The sequence below is a fragment of the Podarcis melisellensis genome (assembly GCF_964234715.1).
Source record: "Podarcis melisellensis genome assembly, chromosome: 17".
NCBI classification, from domain to species: Eukaryota; Metazoa; Chordata; class Lepidosauria; order Squamata; family Lacertidae; genus Podarcis; species Podarcis melisellensis.
Genome location: NC_138534.1, coordinates 20005524 through 20028731, shown reverse-complemented (window position 1 = coordinate 20028731; position 23208 = coordinate 20005524). Strand labels below are relative to the sequence as shown.

Genomic DNA, 23208 nt, shown 5'->3' with positions numbered 1-23208 from the left:
AGTCCAAAATTACAGCTATTCTTAATGCAAATAGAAAGTTATAGGACAGCATTAAGTCTTACCCATATATCATTGAAAGTATAAGAGGATGGTGTGGAGTTCACCGGTTTAATTAGTAAAAACTCATCCCCCAGAAAGCGAACCCTCAGCCTTATTCAAAGTAAGCTTAAATTAGCTATTTCACTTATTAATCAAAGTGCTATTACTGTGCAACAGCAATATTTTATGTTTTATTCTTTTAATGATAGTTTAGGATTTATTTAAATATCATTTCAGTCTTTTCAGAGCTATAAATTCACTGCTCTGTAATAGTCTATAAGCATAATTGTTACTGTAAATTAAATTAGCTTTTTACGAAAATACCGTGCGTGTTTATGTTTTGTTTCTTTTTTCAAAGCCAAAAAGTGTTTCAGGCTTGTCGAGTTTCCCGGAGTGTGGAGTTATAGAGAGTCAAGTTTTCGGGGTTCTAATGTTGATCATATGACTCTAAAATACTTTTTAAAAACGTTAAAACTCACTAATTTTCATCTAAAATTTAGAAAACTTCCCGGGGCAGGACCCCGGTATGGGCCCCCCCAATATTTTTTATAAGTCGGCGCCCCTGCCTCTGCACACGCTTACTTTTTCTGAGTCTCACTAATAATCTCTGTACCTTTAACTGCAATTTCAGTTAGTCAGTCAGTCAGTCAGTTTTATTGCACATAGCCAAAGGCTGCCGCAATGTACACAGAATTATTTGACAATTAAAAGAAAATATACTGAATTGATAAAAAGACTTAAAACATTTATATTATTAAAACATTACGTACTCTAAACAGAGCTATAAAAGTACCCCAATGTGCAAATAAAAACATTAAACAATAAAATTCATAAGCTAAAATCATCACATGGTCACTAATGTTAAAAACAATATCAATTAATACAGTGTGCAATTTATACTCAGAGTTTGGTGACAAAGATAGAGCATAGCCTGAGGTAGATAGAGAGGATCAAATAAATTAATCTCCTTTACAGTTAATGGCTACCTTGGCTATATAATTTGCTCTAATTTTCCTAGCAGCAGTTGCAAAAAGTGCTACCTGCCAGGTCACATACTTATCTGTGTCTGCAAGGAGATATAACATCATGTCAAGGGGGTTCTGGCCAGGGGGACCCTGTCATTATAGGTACTAAAAATCTTTTTCTTGCATCATTATATAAAGGACAGTGCAAGATATAATGCATAAGATCCTCTACTTCAGAACATCCCCTAATGCAGACAACTGCAATTTCAAGTATTCTCTTCTCCTGCATTATTACAAGAACAATGTAGGAGGAATATTTACCAGTAGCAATTTGGTTCGGGAAGTTTGCCCGTGTTCCACTATGTTAATATTTATTGCTATTCTTGCAAACACTGACTCAAAGAATGACACAAATAGAATTCTAGACACTGGAAATGAGTTCGTCTTTCCTCCTCTGCTATTGGATTATTTTATATTGATTGAATTGTTTTTATTGTTTGTTTGAATGGATGTATGATTGCTGACTGAATACTCTTGTTTATTTTTATTATTACTGTTTCAGCTGACCTTGTAAAGCATTCTGGGGAAGGTTTTTATGGAGAGAGAGGAAAAAAATAGTCAGTGTATCAAAACATTGCTCCCATCAGGCAACGAAACAAAGGAGCAAGTAGTTCGTTCAGAAGTACTTTTGCCTGTGTTTTTAGTTCCAGTATTACTAAAGATGAATGCAAATATCCCTGAAATTTGGATTACAAGGAAACAATGTGCATCGATAGAGTTCACAGTTGATGGGGGAGGGTGCAGCTAAAGGGGTTGGGTTCAGTGCAGCCCCTTCTTCAAATAGCCGGACCTGGGGCTGCCTTGGGAGGATATAAATTTAATAAAATAAAAATGAATAAATAAAAGGTTTATGGAAGAGGCTGAGATCCAGTGGAAGCTTCTATGCAATTCCCATCTCCATCTGTTCCCAACGGTCTCCCAACCCTCTGAAGCAGAATTTTTGGGGAAGCACAAAGGAGCTACAATGGGAAGCGGCCGTTGTTCGACCCTTCCTCAAGGTCAAAGGTCTCTGGGTCCAGCACAAATTACTTCCTGTAAATCCAAATTTTGGGAATATTTGTATTTGCCTTTAGCTATATTGGAACTAGGGACACGGGTGGCGCTGTGGGTTAAACCACAGAGCCTAGGGCTTGCCGATCAGAAGGTTAGTGGTTCGAATCCCCGCGACGGGGTGAGCTCCCATTGCTCAGTCCCTGCTCCTGCCAACCTAGCAGTTCGAAAGCACATCAAAGTGCAAGTAGATAAATAGGTACCACTCCGGCGGGAAGGTAAATGGCATTTCCGTGCACTGCTCTGGTTTGCCAGAAGTGGCTTAGTCATGCTGGCCACATGACCCAGAAGCTGTACGTCAGCTCCCTCGGCCAGTAAAGCGAGATGCGCGCCACAACCCCAGAGTCGGCCACGAATGGACCTAATGGTCAGGGGTCCCTTTACATTTACCTTTATATTGGGAACTAAAAACACAGGTGTCGTCAATGCAGTTTCTTGCTCTGCATAATACCCCCCACCTTACGGTTTCAGCATTAAGATAAGTAAAGGAGGTCCATGAAGGAAAGGTTTCCTGACCCTGATTCCCCTGGCTGTGTCCTCTGAAGACCTTCTCTGGATAATCATCATCATCACCATCATTCTTTATTATTTATATGCTGGACATCTGGCTGGGTTTCCTCAGCCACTCTGGGCGGCTCCCAATAGAGGACTAAAAACAGAATAAAACTTCAAACATTAAAAACTTCTCTAAACAGGACTGCCTTCAGGTGTCTTCCTTGACATCTGATGGGAGGGCGTTCCACAGGGCAGGCGCCACCACCGAGAAGGCCCTCTGCCTGGTTCCCTGTAACTTCACTTCTTGCGGTGAGGGAACCACCAGAAGGCCCTCGGAGCTGGACCTCAGTGTCTGGGCTGCACATTGGGGTGGAGATGCTACTGAGCAATATGGGATTGAGAGGTCCAGATAAATAAATGTATCTGTATGAGTCAAGCCTGTGTCTTTGTGATAGGGCAAACTACAGATCCAATACAGAGCGCAAATTTAAAATCGGGCAATTCTTCATTTTGCAATTGTTTCCTAATTATTTCAGGACCTGAAAACCCCTGGCTGGTGCAAGCATATATCTCTGCTGCAAAGCACCCTTTTGGTTGTGTCGTGGCTCAGGAAGTGTTTCAGAGTGGCATTATCCCCGCAGAAACAGATTTCCGCATTTACAGAGATTTCGGCAACGTTCCAGGTAAGTTGCTTGACCATTTTGTTGGGCCATTATTTCTGCTTCCTTGTGTGTGCAGGAGAAGGAAAGAAAGAAGGTAGAAAAAGATGGTTCTCTTGTGTGAGCCATGCAAACAAAAACGTGTGATCTGGAGCGTTAGGGTGCAGGCTTAGCCGTCCAGCGCTGGAAAGAATTTCAGGCATTTCTTTCCTGGGGCAATATAACTAATGGCAAAGGGGCACAGGGTGCACAGATTTCGAAGCAACAGCAATAAACTGCAGCTTGAAAGCACTTAGGCTCTTGATCCTGTTCAAGGACAATCCAGACCCCATCAGGGCAGTGGTGAGGTGTGATTCTGTGCCAGAGCTGCTGCTGTATCCAGGACCCTGTTGCTCACACCAACCAGGTGGAAGGCAGGGAGACATCAGTCAAATAATGACAGTGGGGCAAACCTTGGCTCTAGTGGCTCTGCCACGGGGGACAGAAATACTGGTGCGTCGCTGCAGGCAGAGGCTGGCAGAGCTGAGCAGAGGAACACCATCCAGTCAATGCTCCCCCCTTCAGTTTAATAATAATAATAATAATAATAATAATAATAATAATAATAATTTATTATTTGTACCCTGACCATCTGGCTGGGTTTCCCCAGCCACTCTGGGCGGCTTCCAACAAAGATTAAAAATACATGAAAATGTCACACGTTAAAAACTTCCCTGAACAGGGCTGCCTTCAGATGTCTTCTAACTGTCAGGCAGTTGTTTATTTCTTTGACATCTGGTGGGAGGGCGTTCCACAGGGCGGGTGCCACTACCAAGAAGGCCCTCTGCCTGGTTCCCTGTAGCTTTGCTTGTCTCAGTGAGGGAACCACCAGAAGGCCCTCAGCGCTGGACCTCAGCGTCCGGGCAGAACGATGGGGGTGGAGACGCTCCTTCAGGTATATCGATATATCGTCAAAACTGGTTTGACGTCCATATCATGATATCAGTTTCTTAATTTTTGACCTGGCAATATATCGCAAATTATGGTGCATGTGTGCTATGCAAAAATTGCAATGCAGAGAAAACTGCAAAACCAGCCAAGGCTTCTCTCGATTCCTGCTGCCCCTGTTGATCACTGTGCCGGGCACAGGAGAAAAGGGGAGGCCGGAGGTCACGGGTGAACATGCAAATTTGCATTTGGGGAAAGAGATGGGTATATAAGCAATTCATTTCGTTTTGTGGAAAGTTATTTGGTTTAGTTAAATAACACCCTGGCTATTTTTTTAGTTTGATCACATTACCATTAAATTATATCAACAGGGATAGATCTGGCTTTTATTGAAAATGGTTACATCTACCACACGAAGTATGACACGGCAGACCGAATTCAGACAGATTCTATTCAGAGAGCAGGTTGGTACTCCGAGTTTCTCAGGGATTTTATAGCAATGTAAATCAAAACATTGCTTTGCACGCTGGTTGTTGCAACTCAAAGCCACAGGCATGCTTTAGTATTCCAAAGAAATCAAACCTGTGGGGAAGGAAATCCAAAATACCACTGGGGTGGGTAGGAATTAATTGGCTCTATGAATTGGGCGGCCTACACTACTTGGATTGTATGCTTTAATCAGTGAAAGCAATTTATAGATTTCACACCCTGATGTTATATACTTTTAGCTATCTCCTGGTTACGCCTTCATCTGCTTTCTTTTATTATTCTTGGCATTGAGTTTCATTTGGAGAATTATTTTTCCTTTTTGCCTTAGTTTTCTCTACATTTTAGAGAAAATATATAGAGTTTCAGTTTTAAGAGTTTCAATTTGTAATGTTCTTATAGTACTGAGAATGCCTGCATAAAGTCCGGTGATAGGGTCGCTTTCCTTTGTTTTTTGTTTTTACTTCATTTTGATCCTAAACCTCCAATTCCTATTTTGTTTTGTAATGCCATGTGTGGAATTTTATGTGAAAATGATGTGGAGGGGAGAGAGACGTCTAAATTCTAAATATATGCTCATATTTTTCCCCAAAGGTGACAATATTTTGGGTGTGCTAAAGTACTTAGCGGAGTCGGACAAACTGGCCAAATCTCATGAATATCGACATGGAAATATTGTCTTCTTTGACGTCCTTGGCATGTTCGTTATGTCCTACCCAGCTCGTGTCGGCTCCATTATGAACTATATCGTTACAGCCGTTGCGTTTCTTTATCTGGGGAGAAAAACATTGCAACTGAGAAAAAGAGGTACTGGTTATAATTCCATTTATGAACAGGCAAATGGGCCCTTTGCATGATTATAGCTTTCTCTTAAGTCTTTATTTACCATTTTATTTATTTCCCAGCTTTCCCCCAAGGAGCTCAAGGTCCTATACACACTCCACCTCCCCCCCTCTATTCTGTCCTTGCAACAGTCTTGTGAGGTAGGTTAGACTAAGGTGGAATCTAGACACATTTAAAAAAAGGCCGTGAAAATGTTTCTTTAAAAAAAGTTTCGGTAAAGGTATGGAATTTGACATAGCTCGCCATCGCCTCCTAGTGTCACATTTGTATATTGCACTTTACAACACACTTAAAACATTTTATTTGCAGCTGTGTAGCTGAGTCCTAGGGACACGGGTGGCGCTGTGGGTAAAAGCCTCAGTGCCTAGGACTTGCCGATTGAAAGGTCGGCGGTTCGAATCCCCGTGGCGGGGTGCGCTCCTGTTGCTCGGTCCCAGCGCCTGCCAACCTAGCAGTTCAAAAGCACCCCCGGGTGCAAGTAGATAAATAGGGACTGCTTACTGGCGGGAAGGTAAACGGCGTTTCTGTGTGCTGCGCTGGCTCGCCAGATGCAGCTTTGTCACGCTGGCCACGTGACCTGGAAGTGTCTGCAGACAGCGCTGGCCCCCGGCCTCTTAAGTGAGATGGGCGCACAACCCTAGAGTCGGACACGACTGGCCCATACAGGCAGGGGTACCTTTACCTTTACCTTTACTTAGCTGAGTCCTAAGAGGCAGTGAGTAGCTCAAGGTCATCCACCAGGCTTCGTGGCTGAGTGGGGATTCAACTCCCTGGACTCCCATCTCCTATCACTACCCCAAATTGGCTTTTAGTTTTCGTTGCTGTGCTTAACGCACTTTACCAAGAAAGCTGCTAACAAGTTTTAAACTGCAGGAGGATGAGGGGATGCCCTAAAGAAAGAGCATCAGACGCGTGTTGGCCTCATTTGAAAAGGCAACCAAGACACCTTGGCTGAGATCCAATTGAGGCCTGGCCATTTACCACCCAGTTCTGAAAAGAGAGGTATCATTGTTCCTTTGGTTATGTGTGCCTAGTTTGGATCCTGTAGCCTTAGCAGTTCCAGCTAGAAGAAACGTATTGACCTGGGCTTCATGTCTTTCTCTTCCTGCAGTGAGTTATCTGAAGGAACTTGCCATCGCCTTTGGCTTCGCAGTCCTCAGTTGGCTTGCTGTCTTGATTGGCGTCCTTATCATAGCCGTGTTCATCTCTCTCCTTGGACGCTCCCTTTTCTGGTACACCCACTTCCATGCCTCTGTTCTTCTGTATGGAACTGCAGCTGTGGCTGGACTGATTCTCTTGCATACATTAGCCAAGACATTCTATTACAAAGTAAGTGTGGCATGCAAAAATGTAGGACTTGAAATAATAGCAGTTCTCTGGTTTTCCTTTAATTATAAACATACAGTGGTACCTCAGGTTACAGACGCTTCAGGTTACAGACACTTCAGAATACAGACTCCACTAACCCAGAAATATTACCTCAGGTTAAGAACTTTGCTTCAGGATGAGAACAGAAATCGTGCTCCAGCGGCACGGTTGCAGCAGGAGGCCCCATTAGCCAAAGTGGTGCTTCAGGTTAAGAACAGTTTCAGGTTAAGAACGGACCTCCGGAACGAATTAAGTTCTTAACCCGAGGTACCACTGTATAGGCCTAAATCCAGCACAGAGTTAGGCGAACTTAATCCCATTGAAACATGAGTTTGACCAAACTTCGGGAGGCAGTGGAAGACAGGAGTGCCTGGCGTGCTCTGGTCCTTGGGGTCACGAAGAGTCGGTCACGACTAAATGACTAAACAACAACAAATCCCATTGAAACCAATGGATTTAAGCCTGCCCAACTGTGTGTTGGATTTAGTCACAAGACTGCCTCATTCTGACTTAGTCTGATGGTCCGTTTAATCCATTATTTCCCACCGACTGGCAGCAGGTCTTTGGCAGTAGTTGTTCCCATCACCTGCTACCTATTTCTTTTCATTGGAGATTCTGCATGTGCTGCCCTGCTGAGCTGTGCCCCTTCCCTTAAATTGGGCACAGATGCAAAGGGACCCCTGACCATTAGGTCCAGTCATGACCGACTCTGGGGTTGCGGTGCTCAACTCGCTATATTGGCCGAGGGAGCCGGCGTACAGCTTCCGGGTCATGTGGCCAGCATGAATAAGCCGCTTCTGGCGAACCAGAGCAGCGCACGGAAACGCCGTTTACCTTCCTGCCGGAGCGGTACCTATTTATCTACTTGTACTTTCACGTGCTTTCGAACAGCTAGGTTGGCAGGAGCAGGGACTGAGCAACAGGAGCTCACCCCGTCGCGGGGATTCGAACCGCCAACCTTCTGATCGGCAAGTCCTAGGCTCTGTGGTTTAACCCACAGCGTCACCCGTATCCCACAGATGCAAAACTCATAGCTTAATTCTGTCGGCTGCGCACTGGACTGCTTCCTTCTCCAGGTTGCAAGATTCGGGAGCCAAGTTCCTTTCTGTCTCCTCTTACACAGATTCAGCAATCGGCCTAATAATTGTTGATCCAGAAACTCCAGGTTTGGCATGCTGCCTCATGTGGGTGGGTGGGTATGAGAGAAACTGCAGGCAGTGCGTTGGCAGGAGAACCTCTGTGCTTTAGGCGCCATTCATTCTGAAGTGGGGGAGTAAATCTAATTATGCCGTTCCAGTCTGGCTGTGATGGGTAATGTATTAAATGAATTAGAGCCAGTTACTGTTCATAGAATAACAACTTTGGCAATTGTGCAAAAATAAATAAAGATGTTATAAATTGCAACAAATGGGCTGTGCCCTTCATTCCCCTAGCTCAGGAATTCAAGCTTTATATTGGTGGTGTCTGGGGCAGCAGTCTTAATCACATTCTTTCAATTTTACATTAAAACAAGCATTTTGGCTTGCTAGGTGGAACAGTCCCCCCCCCTTTCGTCTCCTTGCATGCTGTTCTGGGAGTTCTCCTGGCCCCGCCCCCCAAAAAGATTTTTTTTGAGTGTGTTTCAGAAAAAAATAGTCTTTTGCAATTGGACGTCCTTGAACTTGAGACTGTTGAATCCTGCCCTGTGTAACACAGCACATTTCTCTAGGCTGTATAACTGCAAACATTAAGAAAAACACAGGAGATGGTTATCCACTTACCTGAGAACAAGCTCCTTTGAACATGGTGGGACTTGAATTTTAAGCAAATATGCACAGAACTGCTCTGCCAGTCTGCTTCTTAAGAAACTTGGAACGTTTGTTGCTGACATTTCATAATGCACAGACATTTAAATTTGTTGCTGACATTTCATAATGCACAGACATTTAAAGTTGCCTCTCTTTTTCTGTCTGCTTGTTTTGTTTTCCCAGAATACAAGCGAACAGTTCCTGGGAGAGCTCTTCTTTGATGTTCCAGTTGTTTTTTGGTCAATTATGTTGGCTTTGCTTACTTACCTAGGACATTCCTCAGCATTTGTCAGTGCAATATGGATTGTGTTTCCGCTGCTCACAAAATTAATGACCTATAAGGAACTGAAAGAAAAAGGTATGGTGATGATGCTGCCTCTGAGACTTGCCTTTGAGAGTTCTTGTAAGGATTGCAAAAAGATAATATTTGCAAAGAACTTTAGGGTGTTCCTATATAAATTATTATGACTTTCTATGGCAGAAATTCTAGTGGAAATGTTCACAGCTGGGGAATAGTAATAGTAACGATGATAATAATAACAATAATAATAATAATAATAATAATAATAATAATAATAATAATAATAGTACCCCAGCCACTCTGGGTGGCTTCCAACGCATACAAGAACAAAATAAAACATCAAACATTAATAGCAACAATCTGATGCAATATAAAAAAGTCACAATAACTTTAAAATAAACAACATATCAAATAAAGCAATATTCAGTAATCCATTCAAATCTAATAGTAAACGGTAAAATTTCATGCATATTTACATGTATATCTGCAGAGGCTTGGGGTGGCAGACTTCATTCTTCAAAACCCTACAATGTATTATATGTAATTGACTTTTTATTTCTATTCTTTGAATATCGTATTGTTGTTTTATTGCTATGGCCAATGGCTGACGCAAATAAAGATTCGTTCATTCATTCTTCCCCTCTCCATGTGATCTTCACAACAACACTGTGTGTGGCAGGTTAGACTTCTAAAAGTTTTTCTCTGGTCCAAGGTTATGTGAGTTTCATAACCAGGTGGAGATTTGAGCCCTTGGCCAGGGTGCAAACGGAGAAGGAGACTAGCTTTTCTCCTCTCTCTCTCTCTTTTTGTTACTGTGGAAAATGTGAGGCAGCTGAGGGGCCTGAGGACCACCTCACCTCAGTGGATCCCAGGCTCTCTGCCATAGCAGAGCTCCTCCACCTTGTAGACTCTTGCCTTCATGCCAACCTCTTGCCCCTACAATGAAGTTGTAGACGGTAGATAGATGTTAATGAAGTTGTAGACAGGGTGCTGGCGTTTTGCGCCTGTTTCGCACTGGCAGATAGCACGATAGTATATTTGCATCTTAAAAAGCAGAGACATCACCTTGCCAACAAAGGTCCGTATAGTTAAAGCTATGGTTTTCCCAGTAGTGATGTATGAAAGTGAGAGCTGGACCATAAAGAAGGCTGATTGCCGAAGAATTGATGCTTTTGAATTATGGTGCTGGAGGAGACTCTTGAGAGTCCCATGGACTGCAAGAAGATCAAACCTATCCATACTGAAGGAAATCAGCCCTGAGTGCTCACTGGAAGGACCGATCCTGAAGCTGAGGCTCCAATACTTTGACCTCCTCATGAGAAGAGAAGACTCCCTGGAAAAGACTCTGATGTTGGGAAAGATGGAGGGCACAAGGAGAAGGGGACGACAGAGGACAAGATGGTTGGACAGTGTTCGCGAAGCTACCAGCGTGAGTTTGACCAAACTGCAGGAGGCAGCGGAAGACAGAAGTGTCTGGCGTGCTCTGGTCCATGGGGTCACGAAGAGTCGGACACGACTAAATGACGAAACAACAACAACAATATTGATAGCCAATCAGTCTCTTAAGCTTAAGCCAAGAAAGAGTATTCTCTATAAGATTGAATATCAATATACGTATCAAGTCTTTGAGATCAGAAGCCTGGAAAACTACCTTGGGCGTGTGCTACCTGCAAGCCCCAGCAAAAGGGCCCCATCGGGGGCAAACAGCGGCCACTTGATTACTTGGACTGCCAGGGCGAAACAGGTGCAAACGCTGGCACCCTGTCGTCTACAACTTCGTCTACAACTTCATTAACATCTGTCTACAACTCCACTAGCATCTCTCGGTATTGTGAATAACATCGAGCTTACCTTTTGTTGGTATCTTCATGAACTTATCTAAAAGACTGAGTTAAGCATTTGAAAAATCTATTGAAACCAGACATTATAAGTTCGCAGGTCTCTGTGGTTTTGTTTAATGTTTTGTATTTTTCTCAGAAGGTTGATAAAGAATGTATAATTAATTAATTAATTAATTAATGTATAATGTATATTAATCGCCAACGTGTTGCATGGGTCGCACAACCCGTTATGTCGCCAGCTTTGGAAAAAAGCTTCTGCTAGTGCAACTTGTTGTGCAAATTATCTGCAAATTCACTTAGGCAGACATAAGTAATTATGCCCAAACCTCACAATCTACTCCGCAGATTCAGACACCCAAAGAGCCAGAGTTTGCCTGTTTCCTTACTTGGTGTTCTTCACTGGCCGATGGCAGCCATTTTTGGACCGAAACCACAGGGGGGGGGGCGAGCAAGACTGGATGAATCAGAGAGCAGGAGAGATTGGACAGATCAGTCTTTCCTTCGTCTCTCTTGCTGGTTGGCTTCAGCCATTTTAGGAAGAAACCATGGCAGGAGGGGGAGGGAACTCGGTGGGATTCGTGGACTTGTTGGGTGAATGCTTGCTTAACGGACTATTTCCAGGGAAGGCTTTGAGGGTGGACCTTTGTATATTTAATTTCATATTCATCATGCTTGCCCATGCTTGCACAGCAGCCCTGGTGTTAGTGGTGAAAGAACATTAAATCTGAAGAAAGGTCTAGAATTCTATATAAAATATAAAATAAATAAAATTTTATTATTATTAAGGCACAGTCTGACTCCCTCCTTTGGTAAACTTCACAGAATAGTTGCCCAATGTTTGGAATTAATTTGATTTTGAATTGATTTTAAAATGAATTGATTTTAGAATGCTGTGTTACTTTTATTGTTAGCCGCTCTGAGCCCGGCTTCAGCTGGGGAGGGCAGGATATAAATAAAATTTTATTATTATTTTTATTATATTGCCAGCTACTTCTTCTCTCCCCCCTCCTCTCTCAATGTAGGTGCCACAATGAAGTTTCTAGCAGTTTACCTCCTGGGAATGTTTATTCCACATGTCTATTCGTTATACCTCAACTGGATTATATTTGAAATGTTAATTCCCATCTTGGGACGCATTGGTTCAGAAATTCCACCCGATGTCGTCGTGGCTGCTTTTATCGTTTTGGCGACGATATTTCTGTCTTCCTACTTTGTAAGAATGCTTTCAGAAATATTTTGTGTTCTACAAGTTCAGCTTATTCACAGTGCGGTCATAGGCATGCCTTCTTGGAAGCAAGTCTCGTTATATTCATTTGATCTGTAGGTTAAAAAAATGCTGTGATGATTCTTGTGTTTTCAAAAAATAAAAATGCAAATACATGTGGCTTCACTGCGCATGTGACCATGGATTTTCCGAGACCATTTTTCTCTACATCTTTCTGTTTTAAGCTGTGAAACCTGTAAGGCCCGAGAGCTTTTGCATGAATTGCAATTTGCCATGGGCTGTGCTTCAATTAGCTGCTTTTTAAGTTTTCCCTCTTGCGAAATAGAGTAATTAACATGTCCACACAAAACAATGTTAGCAGGTTGCTTACGTTCACAATTTTTTGTTTTTTCGGCGGGACTCTGGGAGGTCAGTAAATCTGCTGTTTCTGCTGGAATAGATGCAAATTATGTAGATGAATTAGCGTAATGAATTGTGCCTATTAAGTTATGTGGAAGGGTAAGGAACCATAACCCCAACTTGCAACCCCTGGAAATTCTGCACAGAACCCCTCTAGCATCTTAGATTTCACCAGTCATCGCCAATACAGTGTTTCTTCGGGTTACATACGCTTCAGGTTACATATGCTTTAGGTTACAGACTCTGCTAACCCAGAAATCGTGCTTCAGGTTAAGAACTTTGCTTCAGGATGAGAACAGAAATCGTGCTCCAGTGGCGCAGCAGCAGGCCCCATTAGCTAAAGTGATGCTTCAGGTTAAGAACAGTTTCAGGTTAAGTACGGACCTCCAGAATGAATTAAGTACTTAACCCGAGGTACCACTGTGCTTCTTAACCTGAAGCACTATTTCTGGGTTAGCAGAGTCTGTAACCTGAAGCGTATGTAACCTGAGGTACCACTGTACTATCTTCACAACTCTTAAGGAGCAGGAACATTTTCTTATATTTTAACAAAAGCTGATATTTTCAGAATGTTTCTTTCTCCTCACTAGTAAATACCATGCTAGTTTGCTCCCTCCTGACCTTACTAAAGGAGAGGTATGAAAGGCCCTGGGTCAGATCTCTGTTTAAATATGATACTTATAAGTCAGATATAGGCAGACCAGATTTCTTTTATTTTCTTTCTGCTGGAACCCCAAAGCCCACTGAACGGAACCAGGTTCCTAGCCTTAGAATTAGGAAACAGGAATGAATTCTGCACATGTGCCCAGCAGTTCATTAACGGTACCATTCCTGGTTTCCCCCCAAGCTTTGTTCATTTGAGCGGCCTAATTTAGAGAGAAAAGCCTTTTTTTGTTAAACAGTTGGGAGCTGATTTTTTTTCCTAAATTGCCCAGAGATTTGCCGGTAGATCCCTTTCTCCCATCTGCCTGTCCCCTAAACCATGTGGTCTTTGTCAGATCACTGGCCCTCATCCAGATTTGCCACGCAGAGTTGTGTTTGGGAGAAGTCTTTGCGATTAAAAAAACCTAAATTTCAAAAGCTTGCAGGCTCACTAGTTGGTTTTTCGGGATGTGTTTTTATAGATGAAGTGTTCTTATCTTTGTTATTTTCTCCTCCTGTTCTTCAGCTTAAATTCATCTACCTTGCCAAAAGTACAAAGATGTCAATAATAACGTTAGCAACTGTTTCTGCAATCATGTTCGCCCTGGTTTGCAGTGGAATCTTCTTCCCGTTCAGTTCAGATTTTGCAAACCCCAGACCAAAGCGAATCTTTCTTCAGGTAAGGAACCCTTTTGATGCTGCAGAGGACGTATCCATGCAGTTGTTAACGAAAGATGTGGTGAATGAGGGAAACTCAGCAAGTCTTTGAAACTGCTGGCTCATAATGCTCTGTGTAGCCACTGAAATGGACCAGAGATAAACACAGGAACCTGGGGGTGATGCTGTAGTGAAACACTTATCTCCCAACCCTTTAAATCTTTTATGTATTTGCGTGTCGAGGTCCCCAGGTCCACCCCAATAACTCACACATCACACAGAATTTTTTGTTTAAGATTTTTGGCAATAAGTTTGGCCACAACTTTATTAAAATACAAATTTGTGAGTGGTTGCTTAGGCATTGGTTGCGACTATCTGCCCCCACCATGGGGGACAGACTGACATTCCGCACGATGCGAAAGTCAGAATGGGGGAATACACTTGGGGGTTACGCAGAGCAGGGAATCAGCCCTCACCCCAAATGCAGCCAGGAGCTCCTGCAGTGACCCTTTGACAGGGTGGACAAGCAATAGTTAGCCCCCAATTCCTTTAACGGAATCCCTTGCAGCAGCAGCATTAGAGGGGCAGGCAAGGCCAATCCATGCCCCTCAACCAACCAAACCATAAACCAATGCCTAACCGCAACCTTACAAGTTGTGACGATTTGCTACGCAGTAGGCAAAAACCAAATGGCCCCAGCCAATCAGCCAGATGGACAAAATTCCTACCGGGCCCCTGCCCCAAGAGCAGACAACCCCATGACAGGCATAGCAAGGTCAAAGCGAACAACCCTATTCTAGGGAGGGAGGGACGGGCAATCTGCTGCATGGGCGAAAAGAGGAAGCCCTAGCCTCGTGCAAGGAGTTTTAGTATTTCTGGCTGTCAATCAAATAAATGGCAACATTAACTTCTTCCCAACAACAAGGGAAGCCCCAATCGCATCAGTGGCCAACGATCAGTTAGCCCGCCCCCAACTTTGGAGTGTCCTGGCGGCTCCCACCGCAACACGTGCTCTCCATGAAGGAGAACACGCTTTATCATAGCCGTCCATCACTTTTTGTGCAGTTCTGCGTTTGAACTGAAGTAGTTTGAGTTTAGAAACTAACATTTGGTTCCGTTTGAGAACAAGTTGGAATTTCTTCCTTGATATATTCTTCAGAAGTTGATAAATGTACATTTATTGCTCGTTAGAGTCTGAGTAAGTTTCCATTGATCCCCCAAGGGAAAGTATTTATTGACACTTCTCAGACTTAGGTCCTCATGACAGCTAGTCTAGTACGATTCTTTGGGGCTATAGGTCAACCCTGAAGGTTGATTTGTATGTCTTAATTCAATCGTTGGAGTAATAATAATTGTTATTATTTATATCCCACCCATCTGCTGGGTTTCCCCAGCCACTTTGGCCGGCTCCCAACAGAATGTTAATAATAATAATAATAATAATAATAATAATAATAATAAGTGATAAAACATCAAACATTAAAAACTTCCCTAAACAGGGCTGCCTTCGGATGTCTTCTAAAAGTCTGGTAGTAGTTGTTCTCTTTGACATCTGGTGGGAGGGCGTTCCACAGGGAGGGCACCACTACCCAAAAGGCCCTCTGCCTGGTTCTCTGTAACTTGGCTTCTCGCAGTGAGGGAACCGCCAGAAGGCCCTTGGAGTGATGGGGGTGGAGACACTCCTTCAGGCATACTGGGCCGAGGCCATTTAGGGCTTTAAAAGTCAGCACCAACACTTGGAATTGTGTTCGGAAATGTACCGGGAGCCAACGTAGGTCTTTCAGGACTGGTGTTATATGGTCTCAGCAGCCGTTCCCAGTCACCAGCCTAGCTGCCGCATTCCGGATTAGTTGTACTTTCCGATAAACCTACAGGGCTCTATAGTGTCTCTGGATAAACTCCAAATACATTCTTAGCTGGCCACATTCAGACCCACAGAGCATTCTGTAATGCCCTCTTGCAAAATATTTTGGACACCACCCAAGTCGGTAGTTGGTTTTCCCTTGAAGATGGAAAGTAAACTCTTGTTTCACAAAATTGTTGCTTCTGTGGTACCACATGGGCTGTGTACACACTATAAACGTAAAGCACACAGCTTTCCCCAGAGAATCCTGGAAATGGTAGTTTACCCTGCACAAGAGCTACAATTCCCAGAAACCTCACCAAACTACAGTTCCCAGGATTCTCTGGGGGAAGTCATGTGCTTTAACTGTATGGTGTGTGCAAATCCTTAAGGCTGGTCTTTGTGGATGGTCATAATAAGTCTGCTGAAAAGATAACCTGGATTCAAAATTTTATGCCGAGCCTTTTTGGGTCACTTTTCTAGCACATGAGTCGAAGATTTCATAGCCTGGATGGGCAGCTGGCGAAAAGTGATTCTGGAATATGGATTAATGGGCTCGACTATGGCGGGATATCTCATATCACTCCTCATATACCTGAACTCAATGATTCCATTAGAACAAAATGCGAGGAAGGCGCACCTCTCTGTGGATTTCCCTGGATCTTTCCTGTGGACTATTTATTCAAGTTGGTAACATCGTCTCCTCAATGTACTCTTGAGAGTGCTGTACTTTTGTACTGTTTTATTGTTGTTAGCCACCCTGAGCCCGGCTTTGGCTGGGGAGGGCGGGATATAAATAAAATTTATTATTATTATTATTATTATTATTATTATTATTATTATTATTATTATTTAATGCTTTTAAAAACAAACAAACAGTGAACTGGTATTTAGGTTAGGTTTACAGTGGTCCCTTGGTTCTCAAACATAATCCGTTCTGGAAGTCAGTTCCAAAACCAAAGCGTTCCAAGACCAAGGCATGCTTTCCCATAGAAAGTAATGCAAAATGGATTAATCCATAAGCTTTTAGGAAAACTTTGGATTTTTTAAAGTAGAATTCTTTTTTGGGCATCTGCCAACCAAAACTTAGATGTATTCCAACATGTCTGGTTTTATAAGTTTATTTTTGTTCTTATATATGATGAAGATAGTCGTTTGGATTTACTTCATGTATTTGTGGCTGGCTCTAAGACCATAACTTTAGTTTTCAAACCTATCCGTGTTTGACCGCTGTGCTATGACCAGTTGTGTCGCGCAGAGTCTTTAAGTTGGACAGATTCAATACCGAGCAGTAATTTAAAGTACTTCAAAAATGCCATTTTGGAGAGTCACATTAATCTTAAACACAACCTTTTCTTGCAGGAAAAATTGGTATCTTCCTGCTCCAGCCATCACTCCCAAGAAACCAGCTCACTTTCAGCTTCTTTCCAAAGAGCGAACGCCGTCAGATTCTACCAAGTTCACCTTTGAAATAACCGGTGAGTTGTGTGTGCTATTTTATTTTTATTTGCTATTTATCGTTGGGGAGATGTTCCGGTTTCTGCAGGTAGCAATGCTAGTCCTAAAATACTGAGAGTAAGGCTGCTGACAAACAATTCTCTGTTACTGTCAGCCTGGATAGGTCAGTTGGTTAGAGCGTGGGGCTGATAAAGCAGAGGTTGCAGGTTTGGTCCCATATGGACAGCTGCATATTCCTGCATTGCAGGAAGTTGGGACTAGATGATCTATGACCCTAACAGTCCCATTTCCCAGATACAGGAATTTTTGCATGCCATAGTAGCAGTATGCATGAGAGAGCTTCTGCCTGCAGTAGGCTCTTTATGAAAAGTTATGTCACAATAAATTGGTTGGTTCTTACAGTGCCACAAGACTTTGTCATCTCTGCAGCAAGCAACTAACGGGCGACCTTCTTGCGATTTGTTTAAATTTTTATGCTGCTTTTTAGGCCTTCAAAGCAGCTTGCAGACTAAAGGCAAATAAGTGATAAGAAGGCGACAAGTACAAACAGAAGCTCAGTGCACAGTTTTCTGTATAAATATAAATGTAAATATAAATATAAATATAAATAAATATGTCTATGTCTATGTATGTTTCTATTAGGGTTTATAAAGAAGAATACAAAGATTGTTGTCAAATATCTTTTTTTTGTCCAAAACTAAAACGTTAAAGGCAAAAAAGAGAAATAGGAAGAAAGGGGAAGAGATAGGGAAAAAGAAATAGATTGAAAAGAGAGAGAGAAAAGTTAAGAAACTAAAGGACTTCTGATTCCTTGTCTGTCTACTATATATAAGCATTATTCACTTCAGCAACTGCAGTATAACACCTAATAAAGCCACTTTCTACAAATCATTATCTTCACTCCTCAAATCCAAATATCATTATTTCTTCTTCTTTTTCATGCAAAATGTCTACAAGAGGTTTCCCATCTTTAGTAAACATTTACAATGACTTTTCTCTGATTAAACATGTCGATTTTGCCATCTCAGCTAAGTCTATTAGTGTTAACAGCCACTCTTCCATCGCTGGCAATAATGGTTCATAAAATCTTTGAATGCACAGCTTTCTGAATACCTGAAATTGTTCTTAACCTGAAGCACTACTTTAGCTAATGGCGCCTCCCGCTGCCGCCACACCGCCGGAGCACGATTTCTGTTTTCATCCTGAAGCAAAGTTCTTAAACCGAGGTATTATTTCTGGGTTAGCGGAGTCTGTAACCTGAAGCATATGTAACCTGAGGTACCACTGTATAGTCATGTGCTAAGTTTCATGGTGAATGGGTTCCTGCTGGGGAAACATGAGCAGCTATTGAGTTCAAGTCTTATTTGTGGACTTCTCAAAGCATGTGGCAGGTCATTGTGGGAATTGAATGCTGGACTGGACTGACTTTTTGACCTGATCCAGCTTAGGTTTTTTTGCCTTAAAGCAAGCAGTAAGGGACATAAAGAAATTCAGGAGAAGAAAGAAATTCACGATAGTTCTGGGTACACCTGAAGAAGTTCCTGTGTTCTTCATTCTGCGCTAATGTAGAAATCTTTGTCTGCCGTCTACTTTAGGTCCAAGTCACATGTCAGTGTTTCTTCGGCCACATGAAGGTTCAACACTGTCCAGGTGGTCTCTGGGAGATGGAACTCCTCTTGCTAATAATGTAGGCAGAGATTATTTTATATATTACACACATGGACTCCAGGCCTCGCCATGGCGCTTCTGGATAGAAATGAAGGTGAGGCTATATCAAAAACATGCAATTTTACTTCTTAGAACTCTGTTAAAATGATTTGCTTTTTCAGAACACTGTTTCCAATGGTGTGTGTGTGTGTGTGTGTGTTTGTAAAGAAAATGCAGACTTTTTATGCTATACATATTGGAACGCAGTTCCCTCCTGCCCCTTGGCTTGTAAGTCTACTCTTCTTCTCCTTTGCACACATCCTAAAAGGTTTGCTTCAAAATATGCTTCATAGGCAGACCATCTATTTCAGGGATGGCTCACCCGTGGGTCACCTGTAGAGCTTTTTTCTGGCCATCCCCAAACCCCTCTAAAATCATCATTAACACCCACTTGCCCACACCTGCCCACAGGGATGCCAACTTGAGGAGAGGAACACTTGCCCCCCCGGTTTGATCTCCTGACCATAGCGAAGAGAGCCGATATTATCTGCACACTGGGCCTCACTGTAAAATCCCAAGTTATGGCTCTTCTGTTTCTTGTAACAAGTAGAGACGCTTTTCTTTCTTTTTCTTTCTTTTAAATTTTATTTTTACTTTTCAAATACAGTGGTACCTTGGTTCTCAAACTTAACCCGTTCCGGAAGTGCGTTCCAAAACCAAAGCGTTCCAAAACCAAGGCGCGCTTTCCCATGGAAAGTAATGCAAAAGGGATTAATCCGTTCCAGACTTTTGAAAACAACCCCTAAGACAGCAATTTAACATGAATTTTACTAACTGATGAGACCATTGATCCATAAAATGAAAGCGATAAACAATGTACTGCAGTCACACAGTCAATCCATCAGTAGCTGAAATGGGTTCCACACTGTCAAGAAAAACGAAACAAAAAAAGCTGCAAAAATAAAAACCGCAAAATAAATAGCAAAGATGGACCTCGGCATAACACTGAGAATGGAAGTGTGCCACTCAAATTGGAAGTGTAACACTCAAAACGGAGCATGTTCGGCTTCTGAAAAAAAGTTCGCAGATCGGAACGCTTACTTCCAGGTTTGCAGTGTTTGGGTTCCAAGTTGTTTGAGTACCAAGGCGTTTAAGAACCAGGGTACCACTGTATAACTGATTTTACATTCATTTTGACATTTTAAAACTTGGCTTCCTTCCCCCTTTTTGCAGTTCCTTAAATTTATTTTTACTATCTTCTGCATATCCAAATTAACTTAATTTGCTCATTTATTTCTCTTCTTTATATATCTTTTTATACTCTTATATAGCTGCAGGTTATTGCAATCATCCTGCCAGTGTTTTTATCTGTTTACAATTTATCCGTAAATATTCAATAAACCATTTCCATTCTTTTATAAAAAGTTTGATATCTGGATTTCTTATTCTTCCAGTAAGTTTCGCCATTTCTGCATATTCCATAACTTTTCGTATCCATTCTCCCTTTGCTGTGGCTTCTTCTTCTTTCCATTTTTGGGCAAGTAACATTCTTGCCGCTGTAGCCGCATACATAAATAAATTTCTATATAATTTAGGTAGTTCTATCATTATAATTCCCATACTTGTGCTTTTCATACTTCTAGCATAATCTGTGTAGTCATAGCTGTTTTGTCCCTCATTTATTAACCTGGTTTTTTGGTTTTTTTGCTTCTTTTAATTTTCTACCTAGTCTGATATTTAATAGGGAGAAAATTCCTTCTGTATCCCTGCACGACATAGAACGGCTTCTGTATAGGCTGTTTCTTCATACTGGATTCCCTTTTTAGCAAGCAGCAAAAATGCACATCTGCTATATATCAGAGGGTGCCTTTGGAAACTTCAGCCCATCCTAGAATGTGCATGTGATTACAAGCCTACTGTTTCTAATTGTATTAAAAGGTCAAACCCACAATTTTCCTATGAACCAACATTTCTACTTTTGCTTTTTGTGAGCCTTTTTAAAAAATGTGCACAGACTGCTCCACCTCCATATAACTTGTTTGTTGGATATGCTGCGTAGCTCCCATTTCAGTATGCTTCCTCGTAACATGTGTCTTAGTTGTCCAATTGGTTTCAGGATCATTTGTGAGCTTTCAGCCTGCTATATACCATTTTCCCTTCTTTGTAGTTTCTGTGAAGGGTGCACAGGCTTCCATCCTGTTTGCAGGCCCCGAGTCTTCTGGATCTGACACCCTTCGCCACCTATATCATATTTTTCTCTCTATAAGACACACTTTTCCCCTCCTAAAAAGTAAGGGGAAATGTGTGTGCGTCTTATGGAGCGAATGCAGGCTGCAGAGCTATCGCTGAAGCCAGAAGAACAAGAGGGAATGCTCCCCCTGCCCTGAAGAGGCTTGACACGGCTATCCCAGAAGCCAGAACAGCAAGAGGGATTGCTGCTTTCGCTGCGCACCGATCCCTCTTGCTCTTCTGACTTCGGCTGGAGAGGCGCTGCACAGCTTTCCCTCTCTGCTCAGCACCCCTTCAGCGAAGCGGGAGGAGAAACGGAGCCCCTTCCATTTCTCCTCCCGCTTTGCTGGAGAGGCGCTGTGCAGAGAGGGAGAGAATTTTTTTTTCTTGTTCTCCTCCTCTAAAACTATGTGCGTCTTATCGTCCGGTGCGTCTTACAGAGTGAAAAATACAGTAATTGTGCAATGATAATAAGGGACTTAGAAGTTTCTAGAAATCATGTTTAGCATGACAGTGATCAAATCTTTGCTTAATCTGGCTTTGCCTTGGCTGTTTTTTCAGGCTTCTGAAGAGCCCACTAAAGGAATGGTCACCCTTTCTGTGGTTTCACAATATTTATTTGAAGAAGATCACAACTCTCCTCAGTTGCAGGCCTTAGCTGAAAGATTTCCCAACTGGACTTTTACCTCAAGCTGGGTCTCCACCTATGATCAATTTATCTTTTAACCCAGAGATAACACAAAGGTAAATTGTTTCCCATACATTGGATGCAGCTTTCGCTCATAAGGAGTTGGGAAGAATGAGTATTGTTGACAAAAAATACTGTGTAAAATACTTCAGCCACAAAGGTATTTCTATGGCAGCTTGAATACGTAAAAGGGGGTGGGGCATGGGGAGAGAGAAGGAAACCTTTGTGGTTTTTATGCAAAATATCACCTACTTGAAAGCTGCCTTTTAGGAAGTGGTTTTAGAGTTGCCGTTCTGGGCATCTTGCAATAATAGGGGCTTTACGCAGGCATTCCAAGCACAATGTAAAACCCTCCACAGGCTTTAAACAACCCGAGTTCTGCCTTCCAGTAACATTTTGATTCGTTGTGTTCTTAATTGGCTAAAGTAAGGCTTTGGGTTGGAGACTTTTAAGACCGTACATCATGGAAGATAAAAGAAGCACCAGTGATCATTACAGTTCCAAAGTATTGGTGCCCATTTAGAACACCGTCTGTAATCAAAGCTCTATAAATTCTTAACTGCAGAGACCTTGGCGATTGCTAATTCTTGCCTGCTCTGATTTTACGGTTTTTCTTTCTAAAAACTTCTGTATGTCCCTTTTGGGGCATTGTACTGATGCTCGACTGCAGTGTCTCTGAGTAGAAGTTGGACCAACCCCAAAATGCGCTCACTTTTCTATGGGGATCAAGTGCAATGAAGGCCAGGCTGTATCGGATGCAAGCGCACAGTGCTATTGTCTCTTTGGACTTCTGAGCACTGAGCTAGCCACTTTCGCCTTTTGTATGCAGATGTCTTATCTGTGTGTCGAGTTTTCGTTCTTGGCAATAGCAGCTATTCAGCAGTTGTTAAAATTGTCAATAGTCAGTTCCTATTCTTTAGTTGCTTTCTTGCAAGTTAGTAGAAACTACACATTTCCACTGTGTTATTAGAAGCTTGCAAGAAATCAAGTTGCACATGCTTAAAATGTGCTCCTTTAAAATATGCTGAATTGAGGAAACTCTTGTTCAGGGAGATTTTGAACACAGTATGCTCATCTGTAATTCCTTCCACTTAAGATTACATTGCTCTACTCTGTTTCTATCGAACTCGATGGGACTTGCTTTTGAATAGGTACGTGTAGCATTAATGCTATTCATGTTTGGGATTTTGCTATTAATGACTTCAGCTTCCAAAGCCCAAATATTTTAGTGCATCGGGGGGAAGGAAATGTGTTCCAAAAGGAAAAATGTTGGGAAGAATTTGCCTAGGAGGAGGCTGAAAACAGCCCGCCATGAATTAGAAGCCATTTGCAGGTGAAATAAGCAAAAAATGAAGTGATATAAAAAAGAAAATTATTTGTTTCAGATCCACACAGTAATAACTTCGGACAGAAGGTTCAGGTCCCATCAAACAGTTTTTTTGGGGGGGGGGGGTTTAGTCAGATCATAGAAAGCACTTCCAGTGGCAACCAATATAAAACCCTTTCCCATTCCTACCTCTTCTGCTTCATTTGCATAGTGAAGGAAGGGGAGGAAATGGCATTTTCATCAAAATGAGTAACATAGGCTGGACAGTCTCT

General features: G+C 42.3%; 1 protein-coding gene across 2 annotated transcripts in view; it reads left to right on the top strand.

Annotated features, from left to right (window-relative positions):
* Nucleotides 1-23208, top strand: part of ERMP1 (endoplasmic reticulum metallopeptidase 1) — a 50524-nt gene that overhangs the window by 24834 nt on the left and 2482 nt on the right. For both annotated transcript variants that reach the window (XM_081893958.1, XM_081893957.1), the window contains exons 5-15: nucleotides 3146-3292; nucleotides 4567-4659; nucleotides 5276-5488; nucleotides 6636-6853; nucleotides 8863-9037; nucleotides 11844-12034; nucleotides 13614-13766; nucleotides 16071-16273; nucleotides 16950-17065; nucleotides 18641-18807; nucleotides 21483-21665. In XM_081893958.1, the coding sequence (XP_081750084.1) occupies nucleotides 3146-3292; nucleotides 4567-4659; nucleotides 5276-5488; nucleotides 6636-6853; nucleotides 8863-9037; nucleotides 11844-12034; nucleotides 13614-13766; nucleotides 16071-16273; nucleotides 16950-17065; nucleotides 18641-18807; nucleotides 21483-21647 (1841 nt within the window). In that variant the 3' untranslated portion in view covers nucleotides 21648-21665. The remainder of the gene's footprint in view (nucleotides 1-3145; nucleotides 3293-4566; nucleotides 4660-5275; nucleotides 5489-6635; nucleotides 6854-8862; nucleotides 9038-11843; nucleotides 12035-13613; nucleotides 13767-16070; nucleotides 16274-16949; nucleotides 17066-18640; nucleotides 18808-21482; nucleotides 21666-23208) is intronic.